This window comes from Eulemur rufifrons, chromosome 7 (genome assembly GCF_041146395.1).
Source record: "Eulemur rufifrons isolate Redbay chromosome 7, OSU_ERuf_1, whole genome shotgun sequence".
NCBI lineage: Eukaryota > Metazoa > Chordata > Mammalia > Primates > Lemuridae > Eulemur > Eulemur rufifrons.
The window spans coordinates 188,282,853-188,303,052 of NC_090989.1; the positions used below are offsets into that span (position 1 = coordinate 188,282,853).

The 20,200-nt window shown below is 50.8% G+C and overlaps 2 protein-coding genes across 8 annotated transcripts; one reads left to right on the forward strand and one right to left on the reverse strand.

Moving 5' to 3' along the window:
• The first annotated feature begins 1,129 nt into the window (after nucleotides 1-1,129).
• OGG1 (8-oxoguanine DNA glycosylase) lies at nucleotides 1,130-9,414 on the forward strand. Of its 5 annotated transcripts, none has more exons than XM_069476106.1 (7): nucleotides 1,130-1,619; nucleotides 1,964-2,211; nucleotides 3,227-3,406; nucleotides 5,512-5,693; nucleotides 6,651-6,801; nucleotides 6,951-7,000; nucleotides 9,151-9,414. In XM_069476106.1, the coding sequence occupies exons 1-7, from the start codon at nucleotides 1,513-1,515 to the stop codon at nucleotides 9,226-9,228; spliced, it is 996 nt and encodes a 331-aa protein (XP_069332207.1). In that variant the 5' UTR covers nucleotides 1,130-1,512; the 3' UTR covers nucleotides 9,229-9,414. The 5 variants fall into 5 exon arrangements, with proteins under 5 accessions (XP_069332207.1, XP_069332205.1, XP_069332206.1 ...); XM_069476104.1 differs by lacking the exon at nucleotides 9,151-9,414 and adding an exon at nucleotides 7,277-7,643; XM_069476105.1 differs by lacking the exon at nucleotides 9,151-9,414 and adding an exon at nucleotides 7,298-7,625.
• CAMK1 (calcium/calmodulin dependent protein kinase I) lies at nucleotides 7,776-19,150 on the reverse strand. Of its 3 annotated transcripts, none has more exons than XM_069476101.1 (12): nucleotides 19,032-19,150; nucleotides 16,720-16,834; nucleotides 14,537-14,668; nucleotides 12,891-12,965; nucleotides 12,668-12,806; nucleotides 11,531-11,657; nucleotides 11,361-11,436; nucleotides 10,614-10,726; nucleotides 9,608-9,686; nucleotides 9,424-9,511; nucleotides 7,966-8,083; nucleotides 7,776-7,858 (listed from the first exon to the last, which is right to left on the reverse strand). In XM_069476101.1, exons 2-12 carry the CDS (start codon nucleotides 16,800-16,802, stop codon nucleotides 7,776-7,778), a joined length of 1,113 nt encoding a protein of 370 aa, XP_069332202.1. In that variant the 5' UTR covers nucleotides 16,803-16,834; nucleotides 19,032-19,150. The 3 variants fall into 3 exon arrangements, with proteins under 3 accessions (XP_069332202.1, XP_069332203.1, XP_069332204.1); XM_069476102.1 differs by lacking the exon at nucleotides 19,032-19,150 and adding an exon at nucleotides 18,836-18,890; XM_069476103.1 differs by lacking the exon at nucleotides 14,537-14,668.
• Between the last annotated feature and the right edge of the window lie 1,050 nt (nucleotides 19,151-20,200).

A 20,200-nucleotide genomic window follows, 5' to 3' on the forward strand; every position in this document is an offset into this window, starting at 1 on the left:
CACACTGGTGTGATGTTGATACCATGCTCATGGTGCACCCTGCTAGGTACTGTGGGTGGGACACAAAGATCAATCAGCTGCAGATCTTGCCCTTCAAGAACTTGTAGTCTAATTATTCAGAGACAACCAAAATTACTATGCAAGAAGGTGAAAAATGGCCCAGATAAAGTTCATGGCTCCTAGCTCCTTGTTTTTCCATGTTTTCCTCCAGGAGGGCAGAAATTACATAATACATCTTTCCCGGGCCCAGGTGGCTGGCACTGGCAGCCAACTGGACTAGGCAGTTAGGCTGCCCCACGGCCACACACCTGTACTTGGACTCAACTTAATGAGCTGCCCTCTGGGCCCACCCCCAGAAAAAGCCCCTACACAGGCCCCATTCGGTGGCGCAGGAGTGTAAACAGATGGAACATTGTTGAAGGCATGTCCAGGGCTGAAGGGAGCAGCTGTGGCAGCCTGTGGGCTGTGGCTGAGACGGAACAGTCCCGAAGACACAGGCCTCCCGAAGACACAGGCCTCCTAAGTCACGAAGTCTGTGAGGACGCCTAACTGCAGAGTGGAGGCCTCATGAGAGGGCCTTGGAGGGGACAAGCTTAGCGGGCGAACGCTGAAGAGAATCCTCTGGAGACGCATTAGAGACATTTCCCGAGGGCTGAGGGGCCAGAGCTGTGTCTGGTCCGATTCTTGGCGAAGAGAGGGTTCATGGGAGGCGGCCCAAGGAGGGCGAATATCTGAGACTCTGAAGAGACTCGGTGGAGAAAGGCTCCCTGAGGACGGGCCAGGAAAGGGTGTGGTTCTGAGGACGGACAGCCCTGAGGAGTCTAAGGGCTCAGAGATCAGTCTGGAGAATTGGGGCCTGAGGGCGCGCTCTGCGCTGGATCCGCAGGCGCGGGGAGGAGACACTGTAGCGTGCGGAGTGCGGTGAATCCCGAAATAGGAAAGGCCAATGGCCCGCAAGAAGCTTAGCGCGCGCCAACCGCTTCGGCGCCTCAGAGAGCCCCGCCCACTCCCCGCCACGCCCGATTTTTCATTGGACCCTCCCACTTCCTCCTCGGATTGGCTACCTCTGGGTCAAATAAACGACGCTTGAGCTGTATTTCCGGTGATGGCGAGGTCGGCCTGCAGAGACCGGAAGAACACTTTTGCGCGCGCTTCCGAAAGTCTAGGCAGCTGTGGGAAGAGATGTGAGCGCCCAGAGGCCCCGGAGGATACGCCAGGAGGAGGGGACGGGACTTGCACCTCAGGAAAGCAGGAGGATTGGGGCAAGAAGTTGGGACAGAGTAAGAGGAGCGGGACTTTGGTGAAGCGCAAAGGAAGGGGCCTGCAGGGAGTGAAGGAATAAAATGAAATCTGGCAGGGCCTTAAACTGAGGCTAAAAAGCCAGGACCCAGTGGGCGAGGCCTTAAGGGGTGTGGTGTTTGGGCAGGGTCTTTGGGCTCGGAGTTTATCGGCTTCTGAGTGGGCGGGGCCATTATGGGGCGAAGCTTGGCGTGGAAGTGTTAGCCCAGTAGCATGGGGCATCGTACTCTAGCCTCCGCCCCGGCCCTGTGGGCCTCCATTCCGTGTCCACTCTCTGAGCTGCGCCTGGACCTGGTTCTGGCTTCTGGACAGTCCTTCCGGTGAGTGGCTGCACCTGAGAGGCCCCTCCCCTGGAACCCTGGCTCCTGACTCCTCAGCACTGCCGGCAGTGGGTGCAAAAGAATTTTGGGGGTGATAGAAGAAACTCCAGGGTACGAAAGAGGAAACAGGCATGGATAGCCATCCTGTTATCTCCTTTATATAGTAGAGGTAATATGTGCAGTGGTGTTGTGTGAACCAAGCGGTATAGCCGATGTAAAAGATAGCTCTTTTACTTTGCAATTAAATCAGTTTTGTAAATGGAATGGTTATAGGATGGGAGAGACCCCAAAGGGTGCAGGAAGGGAAACTGAGTGCTAAGGCTGTTGTGTACTTACGGGCTTAGGTGGAGGGAGCAAAGCCCTGCACACTGGAGTGGTGTACTAGCGGACCAAGTATGGACACTGACTCAAACTGAAGAGAAGCTCTACTGCACTGTGTACCGGGGGGACAAGGGCTGGGTTGGCAGGCCCACCCTAGAGGAGCTGGAGGCTGTCCGTGGTTACTTCCAGCTAGATGTCAGCCTGGCTCAACTGTATCGCCATTGGGGTTCCGTGGACTCCCACTTCCAAGAGGTGGCTCAGAAGTTCCAAGGTTAGTACAGGGCCTGGGGCCGGGATTAGGGGGTTCTTGGACATTGGTTAAGTTACTTCTCTGTGACTCAGTTTTATCATCTGTAAGATGAAGACTGTATCTACTTCATAGAATTTTAGGAGGATTAAAGGAGCTAACATTTAAAGTACTTAGAATAGTGCCCGGCACATAGTAATTATTATTACTATTTATTTAATTTTTTTTATGTTAGAGATAGGGTCTCATTCTGTCACTCAGGCTGGAATGCAGTGGTGTGATCATAGCTCACTGTAACCTCAAACTCCTGGGTCCAAGCGATGCTCCTGCCTCAGCCTCCTAAGTAGCTAGGACTACAGGTGCGCACCACCACACCTGGCTAATCTTTTTATTTTTTGTGCAGATGAGAGTCTTAAAGCTATGTTGCTCAGGCTGGTCTTGAACTCCTGGCCTCAAGCAATCCTCAGCCTCCCAAAGTGCTAGGATTACACATGTGAGCCACCGTGTGTGGTCTATTATCACTATTATTATTATCCTACTCATCACCATAGTGAAGTGACAAGGATATTGAGCCCATTCCTGGCCGTGTGACCTGGGACAAGTTACTTCATTCATTTTGTAAATAGATACAGGGCTCTGTGACTGGGGATACAGCAACAAACAAAATGGATACAAAAACTTGCCCTCGTGGTGATTACATTGTGGCCTCTTTATCTGTAGAATGAGATGGTAATTCAGATCTCACAAGATGCTATGAGGAATGAGAAGAGGTCTGGTGTTGTTTTTTTTAATTGAGATGAGTCTCACTGTGTTGCCCAGGCTGGTATTAAACTCCTGGCCTCAAGTGATCCTCCAGCCTTGGCCTCCCAAAGTGCTAGGATTACAGGTGTGAGACACCACACCCAGCCGGTGTTGCTTTCTCTAACAATGCTATCCCTCATTCTCACTTGGAGCCTTGATACCTAGGATCTGATCTGAAGGTGAGAGGATGCCACTACTGACAGCAAGTGCTTCTCCTTCCTGCCTTTCGGGTCCCCAGGTGTGCGACTGCTGCGACAGGACCCTACTGAATGCCTTTTCTCTTTCATCTGTTCCTCCAACAACAACATCACCCGCATCACTGGCATGGTGGAGCGGCTGTGCCAGGCCTTTGGACCACGGCTCACACAGCTTGATGATGTCACCTACCATGGCTTCCCTAGCCTGCAGGCTCTGGCTGGTGAGTAAGTGGGTCCCCTACCCCTAGGCCTTCGATTAGCTTTCAGGATCTGTTCAGTTCTTCTTTGGTTACTATATCTCAAGGCTTCCTGCCTTCCCCCAAACTGCCCCCATCCAGAACCACCCTGCCTGATCTGATCAGCTCCAATTACTCTTCATTTTCCCTATTCATCCCTGAAATGTCAGTACCTCGCTAGTCTGTGCTTTTTGCCCAGTGATTTCAATGACTTATCAGAAAAACATCTGTATGCAGTATACAGTAGTTTGGGGTCAGGAGCATGTCTTCTAGAGACAGACTTCCTGGATCTCAATCACAACTCTATCACTTGGGCACATTATTTAACATCTCTGTACTTCAGTTTCTTTATCTGTGTAATGAGATAATAATAACACCTACCTATCAGAGCTGTCATGAAGATTGAATAAAGGAATACACATACTGCACCTAGCACAGTGTTTGGCACTCAGGAAGTACGTGTAAAATTCAAACTGCCATCACTACAGTGACCCGAACAATTTTGCATCCAAGAACATGTGCTCTTCACAGCAGCCCTGTATGGCAAGTATTTTACAGAGGCAAGTATACCAGTTGGCAGATGTGAGAAGAAAGCTACGGGAAGTGCTTGGGAACTACATAGCAAGGAGGTAGCCTGTCTCAAGAAAAGAGAATGTGGCTCACACTTGTAATCCTAGCACTCTGGGAGGTTGAGGCAGGAGGATCACTTGAGCTCAGAAGTTTGAGACCAGCCTGAGCAAGAGCAAGACCCCATATCTACTAAAAACAAAAAATTAGCCAGCATGGCGGTGTGCGCCTGTAGTCCCAGCTGCTTGGGAGGCTGAGGCAGGAGGATTGCTTGAGCCCAGAAGTTTGAGGTTGCTGTGAGTTAGGCTGATACCATGGCACTCTAGCCCAGGTGACAGAGAGAGACTCTGTCTCAAAAAAAAGAATCAGAAAAAAAAGAAAAGAATGTTTTTAGTGCTTAGAAACCTGATCTTGAATCTTAGCTGCTTTCTTAATTGTCATGAGACCTCAAGAAATTCATTCACCTCTCTAGGCTTATCTTAACTTGTTTGTAGAATAGGAATAACAGTTTCTATCTAGAAGGGTTTGGGAGATGAATAAAGTAGTCATGAGGCAGTATACTACTGTAAGCCAAGGGATTAAGAGCACAAGGTGTTGGTTCCCCAGACCTGGATCCAAGATCCCATCTCCTTCATGTCCTCTCTTAACCAAGTTACTTTTTTTTTTAATTTTTTTAATTTTTTTTTTTTGAGACAGAGTCTCACTCTGTTGCCCAGGCATCAGCCGTGGCATCAGCCGTGGCAGTGCCGTGGCATCAGCCTAGCTCACAGCAACCTCAAACTCCTGGGCTCAAGCAATCCTTCTGCCTCAGCCTCCCGAGTAGCTGAGACTACAGGCATGTGTCACCATGCCCAGCTAATTTTTTCTGTATATTTTTAGTTGTCCAGATAACTTCTTCCTATTTTTTCAGTAGAGACGGGGGTCTCGCTTTTGCTTAGGCTGATCTCGAACTCCTGAGCTCAAACGATGCACCCGCCTCGGCCTCCCAGAATGCTAGGATTACAGGTGTGAGCCACTGCGCCCAGCCTTAAGCAGGGTACTTAACCTCTTCTAAACTCTCATTTCTCCTGCCTGTGAAATGGGGCAAACAATAGTACTGTCATTGAGATTCTTGAGAAAAGTCAGCATGATAATATACCTAAAGCACTTTGCTAGTGTGTGATACCTAGCACTTAATAATAGAAGCTATTGCTATTACTATGATTATTTTTTTAGATCATGGTGTGAACGCTCTTTGGAAAGGTTAAGGAACTCAAATGGGGAGCTGAGAAAGGCAGCAAGTCCTTCCTAGTCCCTTGACTGAGAGTTGGGCCCCAGTGCATAATAGGTAGGCAGAAAACATTTGTAGAGGGGCAGAACCCAAGCTTTAACCATTTCCTTTGCACATAAAAGTGGCCACTGTCTCCTAGGTGGTGAAGTGGGAGAGGGTATTTAAGAAAACCATTCCTGTGGGGTGGGGGGCTCACACACCAGCCTGAGGACAGAAAAGACTTGACCCCTGCTTTCCTCCTGACTCCCCACAGGGCCGGAAGTGGAGGCTCATCTCAGGAAGCTGGGCCTGGGCTACCGTGCCCGCTACGTGAGTGCCAGTGCTCGAGCCATCCTGGAAAAACAGGGCGGGCTGGCCTGGCTGCAGCAGCTGCGAGAGGCCCCCTACGAGGAGGCCCACAAAGCCCTCTGTGCCCTGCCAGGGGTGGGCACCAAGGTGAGGCTGCCCTCTCCACTCACATTGAGAGTAGGAAATGAGGCAAGCCTGAGACCTGGGTGGAGGGTTGGCTTCCAGGGGCAGAGCAGGAAGGAGAAAGGTTATAGACAGATGTTTTATGAGTGCAGAAAGAGTATAAAGGATATTGCCTTTGAATGAATTTCGCGAAAGACCATTTGTTCAGGTGGATGTATGTGCTGCTATGTGTATGCAGAAATTTCCAGAAGGAATTGGAGGGGGAAACTTAATAGTGGTTCCCTAGGGGAAACAAATAGGAAGATGTTTCATTTTTTGTTTTTTTCTTTTGTTAAAATTATGTGTATAGGGTTAACTAGCAGTAAGATGATAGAGAATTAGACTTTTGTCTTTTTCTTCTTTATGCTTCTGTATAGTTTAAAAAATGATTTTTTGTTTGTTTGTTTGTTTAAGACAGAGTCTCACTTTGTTGCCCAGGCTAGAGTGAGTGCCATGGTGTCAGCCTAGCTCACAGCAACCTCAAACTCCTGACCTCATGTGATCCTCCCATCTCAGCCTTCCAGAGTGCTAGGGTTCAGGCATGAGCCACCATGCCTGGCCAAAAATAAATTTTTGTTTAAAGAATTTTTTTAATAGGCTCTGGACTTCAGCTTAACATAAATCTTGGTTCTGTCTGTTCCTAGCTGAGTGACTTTGGCCAAGTCACTTCACCTTTCAGAGCCTCAGTTTTCTTGTCTCTAAAATGAGTATGGCAATACCTTTTTCCTATGTTATGATGAGAACCTGGCCTACATAGGTGTTCATGCAGTAGCAGTTTTTATTACAGCTATTTTTAAAATTATTAATAGATAGTATATGTTGATTGAAAATCTAGAACAATAGTAACCTCAGAGTGGAGGAGGAAGCAACTGGTTTTGGGGCTAGAAGCAGGATGCTGGCCAGATCTACCATTCCTTCTCAAGGACTCTGTGTCTGTCAAAGGTGGCTGACTGCATCTGCCTGATGGCCCTAGACAAGCCCCAGGCTGTGCCCGTGGATGTTCATGTGTGGCAGATTGCCCAACGTGACTACAGTTGGCACCCCACCACATCCCAGGCGAAGGGCCTGAGCCCCCAGACCAACAAGGAACTGGGTGAGGAAAGAGAGTGGGATGCTGGGGCTGGCAGTGGGCTGAGATAGTAGAAATTTCTCACTCTCATAGTCACCTCTCTCTCAGACCCTACCTCTGTTGATCAGGAGCAGAAGAGGGCAATTAATTTAACTTCATCGCCTCTGATTTAGGAAACTTTTTCCGGAGCCTGTGGGGACCTTATGCTGGCTGGGCCCAAGCGGTGAGTGTACCTAGGTTCCTAGTTTTCCCCTCCTTCTGCAGCCCAAACCCCATAGGACTTCTACGCAAGCCCTGACCCAGTGGACTCTTCCAGAAACCTATCACCATGGACTCTGCCATTACCACTACTGCCCCAGGTGACCTTAAAGAACTCTCCCGCCAGCCCAGCTCTAGCCCCAGTAAACTCTCGTTGCCCCTGCTTCTGCTCCCCATGGACTCTTCCACCTACCCACACTGTCACGAGCCCTGATCCCAGTGTACCCTCCTCCCCACACAGATGCCCCCTCACTCCCTACAGGTGCTGTTCAGTGCTGACCTGCGCCAATCCCACCGTGCTCAGGAGCCACCAGCAAAGCGCAAAAAGTGGTCCAAAGGGCCTGAAGGCTAGGTGGGAGGGCACTGGGCAAAGGAATTCCCCAAAGATCTGTCCTCTCCGTTCCCCACTTCTCTGTCCCCATCCGCATCCAGTCTCATGTTGGGGAGGGGGCTTCCTGCAACTACCTCAGGTGCCAGGCACCCCCAAATCAAGCAGTTTGCACAACAAGGTATCGTGGGGGCTACTTGGAGAGACAGCTATCTATGGTTTTATCATCTTCCCTTTATTATAAGAAGGAACAATAAAATAGAAACATTTGTATGGAAAATGCAGTGAGCAGTGGTAGGGAAGCGGGTGGGGAGGGGATGGGACAGGGTAACTCCCTAGTTCAGAGAGGGAAGGGGAGCAGGCTGGCCCCAACCCCTCCCATGCAGGGGTTCCTGACTCTAAATCCAGAGCTCTAGAGCTGGGGGGGCAGTGTGGGGGACAGTTCTGGGCCCGGCTCCACACAGCAGTCTCGACAGCAGCAGCCAGCCACCGGCCCTACATAGAAAGAGAGAACAGAGTTGGCTGTTGGGGCAGACTCTCCACTCCAGCCTGGCACCTCTTCGTGGACCACCTGTGCCCTTCCAGAGAGCCGCGCTCCTCACCCCCAGCTGCTGGCGTCAGCAGCTCCCCGTGGCTCGCCGTCTGTCCCTGCCCCTCCTGGCTGGTGCCCAGCTGCAGCTTCCTCATGTGCCGCACCACAGCTGTGGCATTGAAGGCTTGCTGTAGGAAGAGGGGGGAAGGGACTTCTGAGAGAGTGGGAGGTTATGGGGCAGGGGCTGGCAGTGGGATTCTTGCAATGGTTCTGTTTTCATTCAGTTGTTTGTTGATTCCCCTAAAACCCTCCAAACCTCTACAAGGCTTTATTAAGTTATATTCAGTTACATTATATATTTACATACATATGCACGCATATATATAACATATATATGTATAAACTTGAATATATGCATGTATATATAGCTATATAATTAATTCCTTTTCATATGTATGTAAAACACTATGTAGCATTATATATTAATATCAAGCATTGCTCTAAGCACTTTACATAATTTATTTAATCTTCACAAAACTCTTTGAGGTAGGCACTATTAATATCACCATTTTCAAAGGCAGAAACTGAGGTGCAGAAAGGTTAAGTAACTTGCTCAGGTGTGTGTGTGTTTGATTCTTTATTCAACATATCCACCTAGATGTCCCACACACCCCTCAAATTCACCATATTCAAAACTAAAACTATCGCCCCCCCAAAGATATGTTTCTGCCCTTGTGATCACCACCTCAGTGATGGTACCACTGTCTACTCTGTCCCCAGCCAGAATCTTGACATCTCTTTTTTTCTCCAACATCTATTCCATCATCACTTCTCGTTGATTCTATCTCCTAAATGACTCGTGGCTCAACGACAGCTCTCTCCTGTTGCTACTGCTCTGGTCCAAGCCAGTCACTGTCTCCTGCTTGCATCTCTCCCACAGCCTCCTAATGGGTTTCCCAGTCTTAATGTCATTTTCTGCATCCTGAGAGCACTTTCTAAAGGCTAGATTTCTACTTAAAATCTTCCTGGGGCTCCTCAGCACCCTCAGGATTAATTCAGTGTTCCACTGTGGCATTCAAGGCCCTGAGTGGCCTGGCCCCTGCCTGCTCCTGCTTCTCAGTCCCCTCAGCTCCTCCAGTCCAGCCAGGCTCAGCACTTGGACTTCCCTGAATGCCCCACTCTTTCTTTGCACACCTGTTCCCTCTGCCTTAGACATTAATCTACTGTGCCTGGCTAACTCCTACCCAACTGACAGGTCTGTCAGGTCATCACCACCTTCATGATCCTTCGTGGACCCCATAGGGTGGATCAGATGCCTCCTGAGGAATTATAGACAGTTCTTCCTCTGGACTTGGAGGTCAGAGGGAGTGTTTGTTGAATGAATGAATGAATGTGGTCCTTCAGTAAGCATCCCTGAGCAGTTACTGTGTGCCCAACTTGGTGGTAGGTGCTGTGGGAGATGAGCCCCAATGAGGGTGGAGAGGAGTCCTGGGGAGGCTGGGGCACAGGATTAGGGATGAGGGCTCACCTTCCACTTGCTCTTGGCAAAGTTCTTCTTGATCTGCTCACTCACTGACTGGTGGATATTCTTATCTAGAGCTGTATCTCCTGCAATCCTAGGATGTGGGTACGTGGAGGGTTGCCTGTGAAGGCAGAGGCAGGCCTGGCACCCCCAGACTCCACCCCAGCCTGCAGCCTATGGGAGCTCTCACCATGGGTGCTGCAAGGCCTGCTCACAGGTGAACCTCTTCTCTGGATCCTTCTCCATCAAATGCCGGATGAAGTCTTTGGCTGAACCCCCAAGAGAAAAGCAAAGACAATATGGTAGTGCCTGTGGATCCCCCAAGATAGTACCCACTTCCCCCAGGTCTGGCCTGGCATCAAATTAAGATACACCAGATATGTCCATGCACCACCCCATCCAATCTGTGTTCTTCCAAAGCCCAAAGCCACACCCCAAGCCTTCTAGCTTTCTCCTTTCTCTCTGAAGAAAAACTTGTTCTTAGAGAAGAATTGGCCAGGCGCAGTGGCTCACGCCTGTAATCCTAGCACTCTGGGAGGCTGAGGCGGGTGGATCACTCAGAGGTCAGGAGTTTGAGACCAGCCTGATCAAGAGCGAGACGCCATCTCTACTAAAAGTAGAAAGAAATTATCTGGCCAACTAAAAATATATATAGAAAAAATTAGCTGGGCATGGTGGCGCATGCCTGTAGTCCCAGCTACTCAGGAGGCTGAGGCAGTAGGATCGCTTAAGCCCAGGAGTTTGAGGTTGCTGTGAGTTAGGCTGATGCCTAACTAGAGGCCTAGAATTAGCCCAGGCAACAAAGCGAGACTCTGTCTCAAAAAAAAAAAGAGAATCTACTCAGTGTATTCACACTGATGCATAAATGACAGTGACTTCATGGGTTTGCTTCTTAATAGGGGGCACAAAAGGAGGGACGAAAATGTTCATGGTGGTATTTCAGACTTAGGATGTCAGTAGGGGAGAGGTATTTTCAAAATATGTTTGAAGACTGAATGAATGAATGCCTACAAGTTTCTCAGACGGGGGGCCAAGCAGAGGTTAGCACCCAGGGTAGGGTGTCTGGTCTCAAAGACAGCTCTTAGTCTGGGGCTGAAGAATCTGACAGAAGGAAGGCAGTAGGGAGAGCCCCCAAGAAAGAGATGAGGATGTCACCAGAGGCAGGGCCCAGGGAAAGAAGGCAAAGCCATAAATACCAGAGTCAGAGATGTCATCCCAGTAAGGAGAGTCAAACTCATACTCGGCCTTCAAAATCTGTTCAAAGAGTTTGGCATCATTCTCGTCATAGAAGGGGGGGTAGCCGCAGAGCCTGGCGAGGAGAAAGTCATCCTCATTTTCACATTCAGTGCACCCGTTGGCTCTGGGATGGAGCTTTGGGGCAGTCCCAGGAGTCAGGCAGGACCCACAAGAAGGAGTCCTCCACAACCTTGTAAACTCCACTCCTCTCTGCCTGCTCACTCCTGTCTAGCTCCACTGGCCTTTCTGTCCCTTGAACATGCCCCCGTCTTGCCCTCCTCAGAGCCTTTGCACTTTCTATTCCCTCTGCCTGCACCATTCTTCCCCCACACTTTAAATGTGTGGCTCCCTCACCTCGCTCGGATGTCACCTCCACAGCAAGCCCTTCTCTGACCTCCCTCCCTGAAATGGCATCATCCCCATCTCCCTATCCCTGCTTGATTTCTCCACAGCATTTTTTTGTAGATCTATTTACTTGTTGATTATCTATCTTCCCTACTAGGTCAGCTCCCTGAGGGCAGGCACTTTGGTTTGTTCTCTGCTAAATCCCCAGTGCTTGGCACAGTGCCTGAAACATAGTATCTATTGAATGAAGTGATATTAGTAATTAATGGAAAGAAGGAAGGAATAAACAGAGGGAGGAAGATTGGAAAGCAGGGAGAGGACAACTCTCTGCCACATCCTGCCATGGCCAAGTCCCCACTTACAGGATGTAGGCAATGACTCCTATAGACCAGCAATCCACAGCCTTGCTGTAGGGCTTCTGGGCCAGGACTTCAGGGGCTATGGAGGCAAGGGGATATGGTGGTGATAAATCTCTGCCCTGCAGCTCCTGGTTCCTCCCCCACCCACAGCCCCAGCCCAGGGCCCTCCGCACCCACGTATCCCGGGGTCCCGCAGGCGGTGGAGAGCACACTGCCCGGGTCCTCCATCTTGGAAAGGCCAAAGTCGGAGATCATGATCTTGGAGTCTTCGTCCAGGCTGTAGTACAACAGATTCTCTGGCTTGGAGGGTGACAGGGAGGGGATGGGCAATCAGGGATGGCTATAGGCTGGCAGAACCTTCTGCCTTCCCAAGCACCCCCTGAGAAACAATGGATTTCCCAAAAGCCACTGTGGCTTCATGGCTGCCATCTTGGCTGGAGGCACAAGAAACTCAAGGAAGTTCACGAGAAGGCCAAAAGTTCCAGAAAGGACATAGGCCAAGGAGATGTGGGAGGGAATTTTCTGTAAACCTCAGGTGTGTATTGTGCAGCCCTAAAGAAATTTTTGAGCATCTACTGTGCCAGGCATTAGGTTTGTGCTTCATATCATGTCATCCTGACCACGTCCCTGCTGGGCCAGTCTGGATAATCCCACTTTACACATGAGGAAACTGATACCTTCAGAGGCAAAATGACATGCCTAAGAACCCACTTAGGGAGCAGCAAGACCAGAATTCAAACCCAGATCTGTCACCCCACCGCTCCTCTAGACCGGAATGAGATGTACTACAAAACATGAGCCCCGTCGTTATCTCAGAGGAGTAGGAATTCAGGGTTTTCTGGCTTTCTTCTTTATGCTTTGCTGTCCCATCTAAGTTTTCTACAAAGAGCAAATGGGACTTTTATTATCAGAAAAAGACATGGGTGGGGGATGGAAGGGAGGGTGGATGATGGGTGTTGCTTCAGTGATGTATGCACTGAAGGCCCTGAGTTCACCACAGTGCACCATATCAACGCAACCAAATGGCACTTGTACCCCATGAATATATACAAATTAAAAAATAAATGGAGAAAAAAAGAAATAGACACAAAACATTATTTGGATAAAATAACAGCATAATTCACTTTTGTGTCCCTTTGAGTATCTGAACTGGAATGAAAAGAGACAGTTTAAGGGAAACAAGGTCCTTTTTGCAGATGGGAAGCTGAAGCTCAGTGAGGGTGTGAGGGTTCCCCAAGGTCAGACAGTGAGGATTTTGTAAAGGCCCCACCCCTGGGTGTCCCAGGTCACCACACTCCCTTGAGCCCCACCTTGAGATCCCGGTGTACAATGCCCAGGTCATGCAGGTACTTGACAGCATCTAGCACTTGAAAGATGAGGCGGCTGGCGTCCCGCTCTGTGTAGAAGCCTTTTTCCACGATGCGGTCAAACAGCTCCCCACCGGACACCCTGCAGCAGGGCATAGGGCAGTCAGGCCAAAATAAGGGGGCAGAGGGAGAGGTGTGAGGAAGGGGCAGAAGTGGGGTCACTCACAGCTGCATGATGAGGTAGAGGTGGCCCCCACTCTCATAGATATCATCCAGGGCTACAATGTTGGGGTGCTTGATCCTGAAAGGAGAAATAAGGTGGTTCAGCTGGGCGTGGTGGTACGCACCTGTAGTCCCAGCTACTCAGGGGTCTAAGGCAGGAGGATCGCTTGAGCCCAGGAGTTCGCGCTGTGATCGCGCCTGTGAATAGCCACTGCACTCCAGCCTGGGCAACGTAGCAAGACCGCATCACTTAAAAAAAAAAAAAAAGAAATGAGGTAGTTCAGAGTCCTAATGACAGCTCATCAGCTACCTCCCAACCGCCTGCAAACCTGGGCAGGACAAACCAAGGATCTGGGTCCCAAAGGAAAAGCTGATTTACCATGATTTATTATAATTCTTGGAAGGCAAGAGAGCAGAGGGGTAAACACTGGGCCTGGCATCACCCAGACTTGGGTCCAAATCCTGCCTCTACTACTTGCTATTTGTAAGTCTTTTTACCTCATATCACTGATCGATATATGATTTTTTTTTTCTTTTTTTAAGAGATGAGGCCTCCTATGTTGCCCAGGCTGGAATGCAGTGATAGCTGTGGCACAATACAGCCTTGAAATCCTGGGCTCAAGCAATCCTCCTGCCTCAGCCTCCTGAGTAGCTGGGACTAGAGATGTGTACCACTGTGCCCAGTTGATATATAACGTCTATGAGTTTTCTGTGTTTACATGTTTGTCAGCCTCCCCGACCAGAATGTCAGCTCCACAAGTCCAGGGTCTTTGGCTCGCTCACCACTGTTCCTCAAGTATCTGGTGCAAAGTAGTGCTCAATAATACTTGTTTGAAGGAATGTGACCTCCCCAAGCCTCAGTTTCTTCATCTGTAAAATGAAGCCAATGACAGGACATCCCTCAAAGAGTTGGGATGAGGATCACATGAGACAATGCAGGTAAGGTACTTGGCACAGTACCTGGCACACAGTAAACAGTCAAATTAACCAATATTGGTGATGGATCTTGATAAGGAGGAAGATTCAGCTCTGCCACAAACTTTCTGTGTGACTATGGGCAAGTCCCTTGTCCTCTCTGGGTCTCATTCCCCCACCCTCAGCCCCTGATAGTAGAAATGATCATTTCTTTCCTGCCCAGGGTGGTTAGGAAGCTCAGGGGGAGACCAGAAGTAAAGATTCTCTATAAGCTTTCCAGTGAGGGCAGGTTTCGTATCAGCATGAGCAATTGATAGGCCAGTGAGTTGTTGACTTAGTCAGGGGATCAGCAAACAGGCATTTTTAAACTTGCTGGATGGCATTAATATGTGGGGGGAACTTGAGGTAGGTCCAGAGATAACACCAGCTGAGATATGTAGGTTCAAGTCATGTTCAAAGATTGACCTTGAGACCTGATTGAACAGATTAAAATGCTGTAAATAAGCACTGGCATCTCAATCACATCTGTCATGTTTGCAGTTGTCCCAGGCACTAGAAATACAGGACCTCTAATGTCCCCACAACCCCGCCAAGTAGAAATTATTATCCCCATTTTACAGATGAGCAACTTGAGGCTCAGAGAGTTTAAATAATTTGTTCAAAGCAGGGAAGGAGGAGGATGGGAGGGTCAAGGCAGGGTCAGCCTGGGGCAGGGACAAGCTATAGCCTACGCACTTGTGCAGGACAGCAATCTCATTCTCCATGCTGCCCTCCTTGCCCTCCAGGGCCTTCTTGGCAATGCATTTGATGGCCACCAGCTTCTGTGTCCTCTTATCTTCTGCCAGGATTACCTCTGAGAAGGCCCCCCTATGGGGAGAGATTTACAAGGTGAGGAACAGGAAGCCCAGTTTCCCTCTAGTGTTTCCTCTACCCCCATAGGTTGTGTGACCACCACCTCCGGACCAAGGGAGGTGGGATGCGCCTCCCCCTATCACTCATCCACACCCTGGCCAGTCAGAGTGGTCTATCCCTTGGCCACAGTAGTTGGTCATGTGATGCAAGCCAGGTTACTGGCACTTTTGAGAATGAGGCACTCTTTCCTGCTAAGCTGGTAGGATGTAAGCTTGGAGCTAATGGTGATCATCCCTGCTACCATTTGGGGAAAGAATGCTTGAGAATGAAGCCAACACAAAGGAAGTCAGACCTGAGAAATTATTTCCTGATAACATCATGTGGGTCCCTAAATCCAGCCATGCCTGGATTCAGTGTATGCCCTGAACTTCTTAATTATGTGCCCAGTTGATTGATTGTTTTTTCTGCTGAAGCCAATTTGAGTTATGGCTAGTTTAACACCTTTTAGAATTTTGGAGAACCATCAGCATCACCTGGGAACTTTTTAGAAATACAGAATCTCAGGCCCCATCCCAGACTTACTAAATCAGAATCTACATTTTAACAAAATGCTCAGGTGATTTGTATGCTCACTGAAGTTTAAGAAGCAGTGCTTTAGAATAGGCTCTCAGAAAAGAACAAATAAATTCATTTATATTAAAGTTCACTGATTAAGGAGGATTTACTAGGGTATCCTTTCCACATCTGTTTGCTTTCCCTGGGAGAATAAGAAGTCGTAAGTCAAAGAAAACATCTTTCATGGTGAAATTTCAATCATCAGGGATAAGTAGTGATTATGGTAATCTCATCACTCATTTCCAGTCTTGTCCCTCTCCAATGTGTCCTCCATGCTGTGGCCAGAGTGACTAACCTGAATTGCAAACCTGCCCCAAAGTCTTTTTTTTTTTTTTTTTTTTTTAAGACAGAGTCTCACTCTGTTGCCCGGGCTAGAGTACCGTGGCATCAGCCTAGGTCACAGCAACCATAAACTCCTGGGCTCAAGTGATCCTCTTGCCTCAGCCTCCCAAGTAGCTGGGACTATAGGCATGCGCCACCATGCCCGGCTAATTTTTTCTATATATTTTTAGTTGTCTAGCTAATTTCATTCTATTTTTAGTAGAGACGGGGGTCTCGCTCTTGCTCAGGCTGGTCTCGAACTCCTGAGCTCAAACGATCCACCTGCCTCGGCCTCCCAGGGTGCTAGGATTACAGGCGTGAGCCATCACACCCAGCCCTGCCCCAAAGTCTTAAATGTCTTCCTATGGCCTGCGGGATAATATCCAGCCTTCTTGGCCTGGCATTCAAGGCCCTACATGAACTGTTCCACTGTCATCTCCAGCATCTTCGTCTACTCTTCTCTTAGCCTCTGATTTTAAGCTCCACCAAACTCTACCTCTTTCCATGTATACCATGACTATGAGCCTTTGGTTATGCTATTCCTTCTGCTGGAATGCCCTTCTTCCTCTGTGACAAGTGCACAACTACCCATCCTTCAGTCCCAGGCTCCAGTGGCCCCTTCTCCAGATAATTTTTTCCCAGGCGGAAGCCACAACTTTCTCTGGGCTCTACAAAGCCCTCATTCCAGACCTTCACTAGAACACAGTGCACACCCTGTTGCCATTTTCTGTGGGTCTGTCCTACGTATCTGGGATCAACTTGAGGGGCAGAGACCAGGTTTGAGTTATTTCTGGATTCCTAGCACCAAGAACAGAGCCATGCCCAGCTTCAGTTCCCAAACCTAGGCCAGAACATCCAGCTCTTGGCAGCAAATTAGATAAACTGGCCCCTTCATTCTCCTCCACTTCTTTCTCTTCAGCAGAAGCCCAGAGCTATGGGAAGAGCAGCACCTGTCCCACCCACTGGCGGCCAGAAGTGAAAAGCTGAGGCCAGTCTAGGCCAAGGCAAGGCTGCCACAGGGCCTGGGCTGTAAGAAACAGGAAGCATTGATCAACTGACCAGAGGAAGCACCACCCTGGACTCAGCCTCCCCCAACCATCCAGCTCCCAATCCCCCACTCTGAGACTCACGTGCCCAGAACGTCTCGGAAGTCATAAATGTCCCTAATGTCCTCTGCCTGCTTCCAGCTGGGGCCTTCCACTGCCCCCGGCATGGCCCACTGCCCTCTGGCCACAGCCAGGACTCCTGGGAAGGGGAATAGAGGGAGGAAGCTCAGTGGGGCCCAGCCTTCTGTATGGAAATTCACTGCAGGCCCCATTCAGTCATTGAACCTGCATTTATTCATTCCTTGATCCATTCATTTGACAAAATCATTCAACACACATTCATTCATTCACCAGTCATTTGTTTATTCAACAGCATCCATTCAGCAAATGCTTATGCATAGAGAAAAACCTTCATGGTGGTAGCAAAATTCTTTATCCTATAAAGTCATGCATTCATTCATTCATTTATTCAAGTTCACTTGCCAGTTTCTCCCTCTCCGAATCCAAACCCCCAGGAAAACCCTGACCTCTGGCAGGATAAAACCCTAGAGCAGCTTGTAAAAGTGCACAGCCCTGGAAGATCCCCCTATCCCCAGATCCAGCGATATCCCAGCCCCACCCTGGGAATTGCTGGGGTGTCTCCTCTCCCTCCTCCTTTTTCTCCCCACCCTGGCCTCTTGGAAATCAGGTTTCCGGCAGCCTGGGCTTCCAGCAATATCTCAGCCACGTTTTTAAATAGCTCTTTCTGCACTGTTACCACAGCAACAGCAGTCACAGCTGGAGCTCCCCAGGCCTCTCCCTCCTGACTCCCCATCTGGGTCCCAGCAGCCTGAGAAATGTTCCTACCCAAGCTATCCCCTGCTGGTGCCATCTCACCCTGACCCAGCCTGGCCCTTCCCCTGCTGAGGCCTCTGTCTCATTTCTCTCATCCAGCAGGAGAAGCTGGGAGTTCTCAGCCCATTTATCAGATGGAGAATTGAGAGACCGAGGTTGGAGATGGGCAGGGGCCGGGTCCAGAGGCCCAAATGACACCCAGCTGGGCCCCCAGCTAAGCTTGCTGAGGGCAAAGGCCATGGAGGACCTGCCCTCAGCTGGTCCTTCCAATATGAAGCCACACTGGAGCCCATTCAGAGAACACAGCCTCTCAACCCCATCCCAGGCCCACACAAGGTGAGGCCAAAACAGAGCCAGCATGCTGTGTGACCCCAGGGAGAGCACTTTCCTTATCTGTTCTCTGTGAGAGAATGAGGGGAAAGTGCCCTGACTAGAGTCCCTGGTGTGAGATTCCACTCCTTCAATGGGACCTTGTTGCCAGGGGACCCTGGCCGTACATTCCAGGGGCAGAAACTTCTAGGAAAGGAGACTTGATGGTAAGCTCCAGAGGCAGAGTCTTAATACCATCTGGAGGCCTGGCATATACGACTCTCATAGTTCCACACACATCCCTGCAGCAGACACCCCACACCAAGCCCCATCCACACCCCTGAACCCAAACATGTGCCTCCCAGATCCAGCACACCTTGTATCCAGATACCACCACAGCTGATCATACATGGATACCCAGACATCAGCATTCATGTCCACACACACACTCCCCAGACATCTTTACACCTGGACACCTGCCTGTGCATTCAAATGTCTCTCACCCAGACCCCTCTTACACCATAAAACACACATCCACACACACTTGGACAAGATGACACCCAAACGCGCACATACACCCCAACTCCCATATTTCAGACATCCCAGATTTACTCATACCCTACACCCTCTTGCTCCTCTACCCCATACCCTAGAAGCTCCTATACTCCAAACCAAACCCCAACTCCTTACACATCTAACTCCAACCATCCTCAGTACACAATTGTACACCCCTTTCCAACTCTGACTTACTACCCTTAGAGCCAGGTGCCAGCACACACAACACCTGGACACCCACCTGCAACAAAAAGCACACTGATTCCCAGACATCCCCACCCATAAGGATACCCTTACACACCAAGGCACAGCAACCCCATGTCCAATTCACATGCCTGTCCTAAGACATTAGTACATTCCACAGCGCCCCCCGCCCCAGCACTCCGGCCTCCATCTATACGTCCAAATGCCCACGCCCTTCTACATTGGGGCCCAGCTGAACGCGCGCGCGCACACACACACACACACACACACAGGCCCCCTCCCCACCCTCCTGTATTACCCGCTCAATTTTCCATGGGCCTGCCTAGCACCTGCTGGGCCTGGGCTTGGTGGGCCCAGCCCTGCCCATCAGGGTCCAGCCCGCCAGGGAGGACACCCAGTGACCCTTCCTTGGGGGGACGGTAACCGGTGGCTGGGGGTTCCCGCCGCCCCTCCGCAGCGCCCGGGGGCGCCGACGCGGTGGCCCCCTGCTGTACCTGCGGCTGCCCCGCCGCGAGGCTGGCTGGGAGGCCCGAGGTGGCTGGCGCCGGCTCTGGCCGCCGTCAGCAACCGCTGCGCGCCTGGCCCGCTCGCCGGCTCTCTCGCTGGGGCTCGGCCTGGCTGGGCTGCCGCTCTCCGCCCTGCGGCTCTGATGTCAGTGGAGGAGGAGCCTCGGGCGCAGGGACCTGGGATTGGGAGGCGAGGCGCCGCTCCGGGCTGGAGCAGGGACGCGGGTGGCGGGGACTTCACTGGTTCAGGTCAGAGAGCCCCTGCTGGACGCTTCCCACCCTTAGTCTCCAGCAGGGCTCCATTTCACCGAGGGGACAACTGAGACCCAGAAGACGAAGGTTTCAAAACCAGCAGAGCAGAGGCAGAGCAGGATTCGAACCCACACTCGTCTGACGCCAGAGGCTGACCGGTTTCACCCTGTTGCCTTGTGGATTTTCTCTCAGACCAGTTCTGCGACCTGCCTTAGGGCCCCTGGACTCTTTCTCCCCTCCCCTGTCTCCCCACCCTCCAGTGTCCTGAAGGACATTAAGTCCTCAGAATTGCTCCGGAGACTGGTGGGAGTGGGCGGCGGCGGAGGAGGGAAAGGACAGGGCAAGAGGAGGCAGTGATAGAGTTGCGGCGGCCGTAGGGTCGGGGCCCCACTTAACAGGCCAGAGGTCCCTCAGCGAGACAGTCCCCGACACTTGCTCCTCGGAGCGGGTGTGGTACCCATAGGGACTGAGGCAGAGGGGAAGGGGGAGGAGGCAGTTAAATCAGGATCCTGAAGGAAGCCGACCAAAGAGGACAGAGGTGCCACGTGACTGGCCAGGCGCCAGGGGCCGATGGCTGGGGGCCAGGTCCGGGAGGTGGGGCACGAAGCCCGCTGCTGGGACCGCAGGCAAGGGGCCAAGGGACCTGACCGAGGTCGGCTTGCGCAAGGCCTTCCTTGGGAAGACATTCGGTGCGGGTTGGGAAGGGGACAGCATCTCGCAAGAGTTGGGGGTGGGGCTGGGCAGGGCCAGCCAGAGGACAGAGGCCAGCTCAGTGGCTTGGGACCCCCCACTCCACCTCCTGCAACCTCCCACTCCACCTCCTGCAACCTCCCCACTCACTCCTGAATTACTGCATCTGCCCACTGGAGACGAGAGACAACAGTGCCTCACCCAGCTCTTCTCAG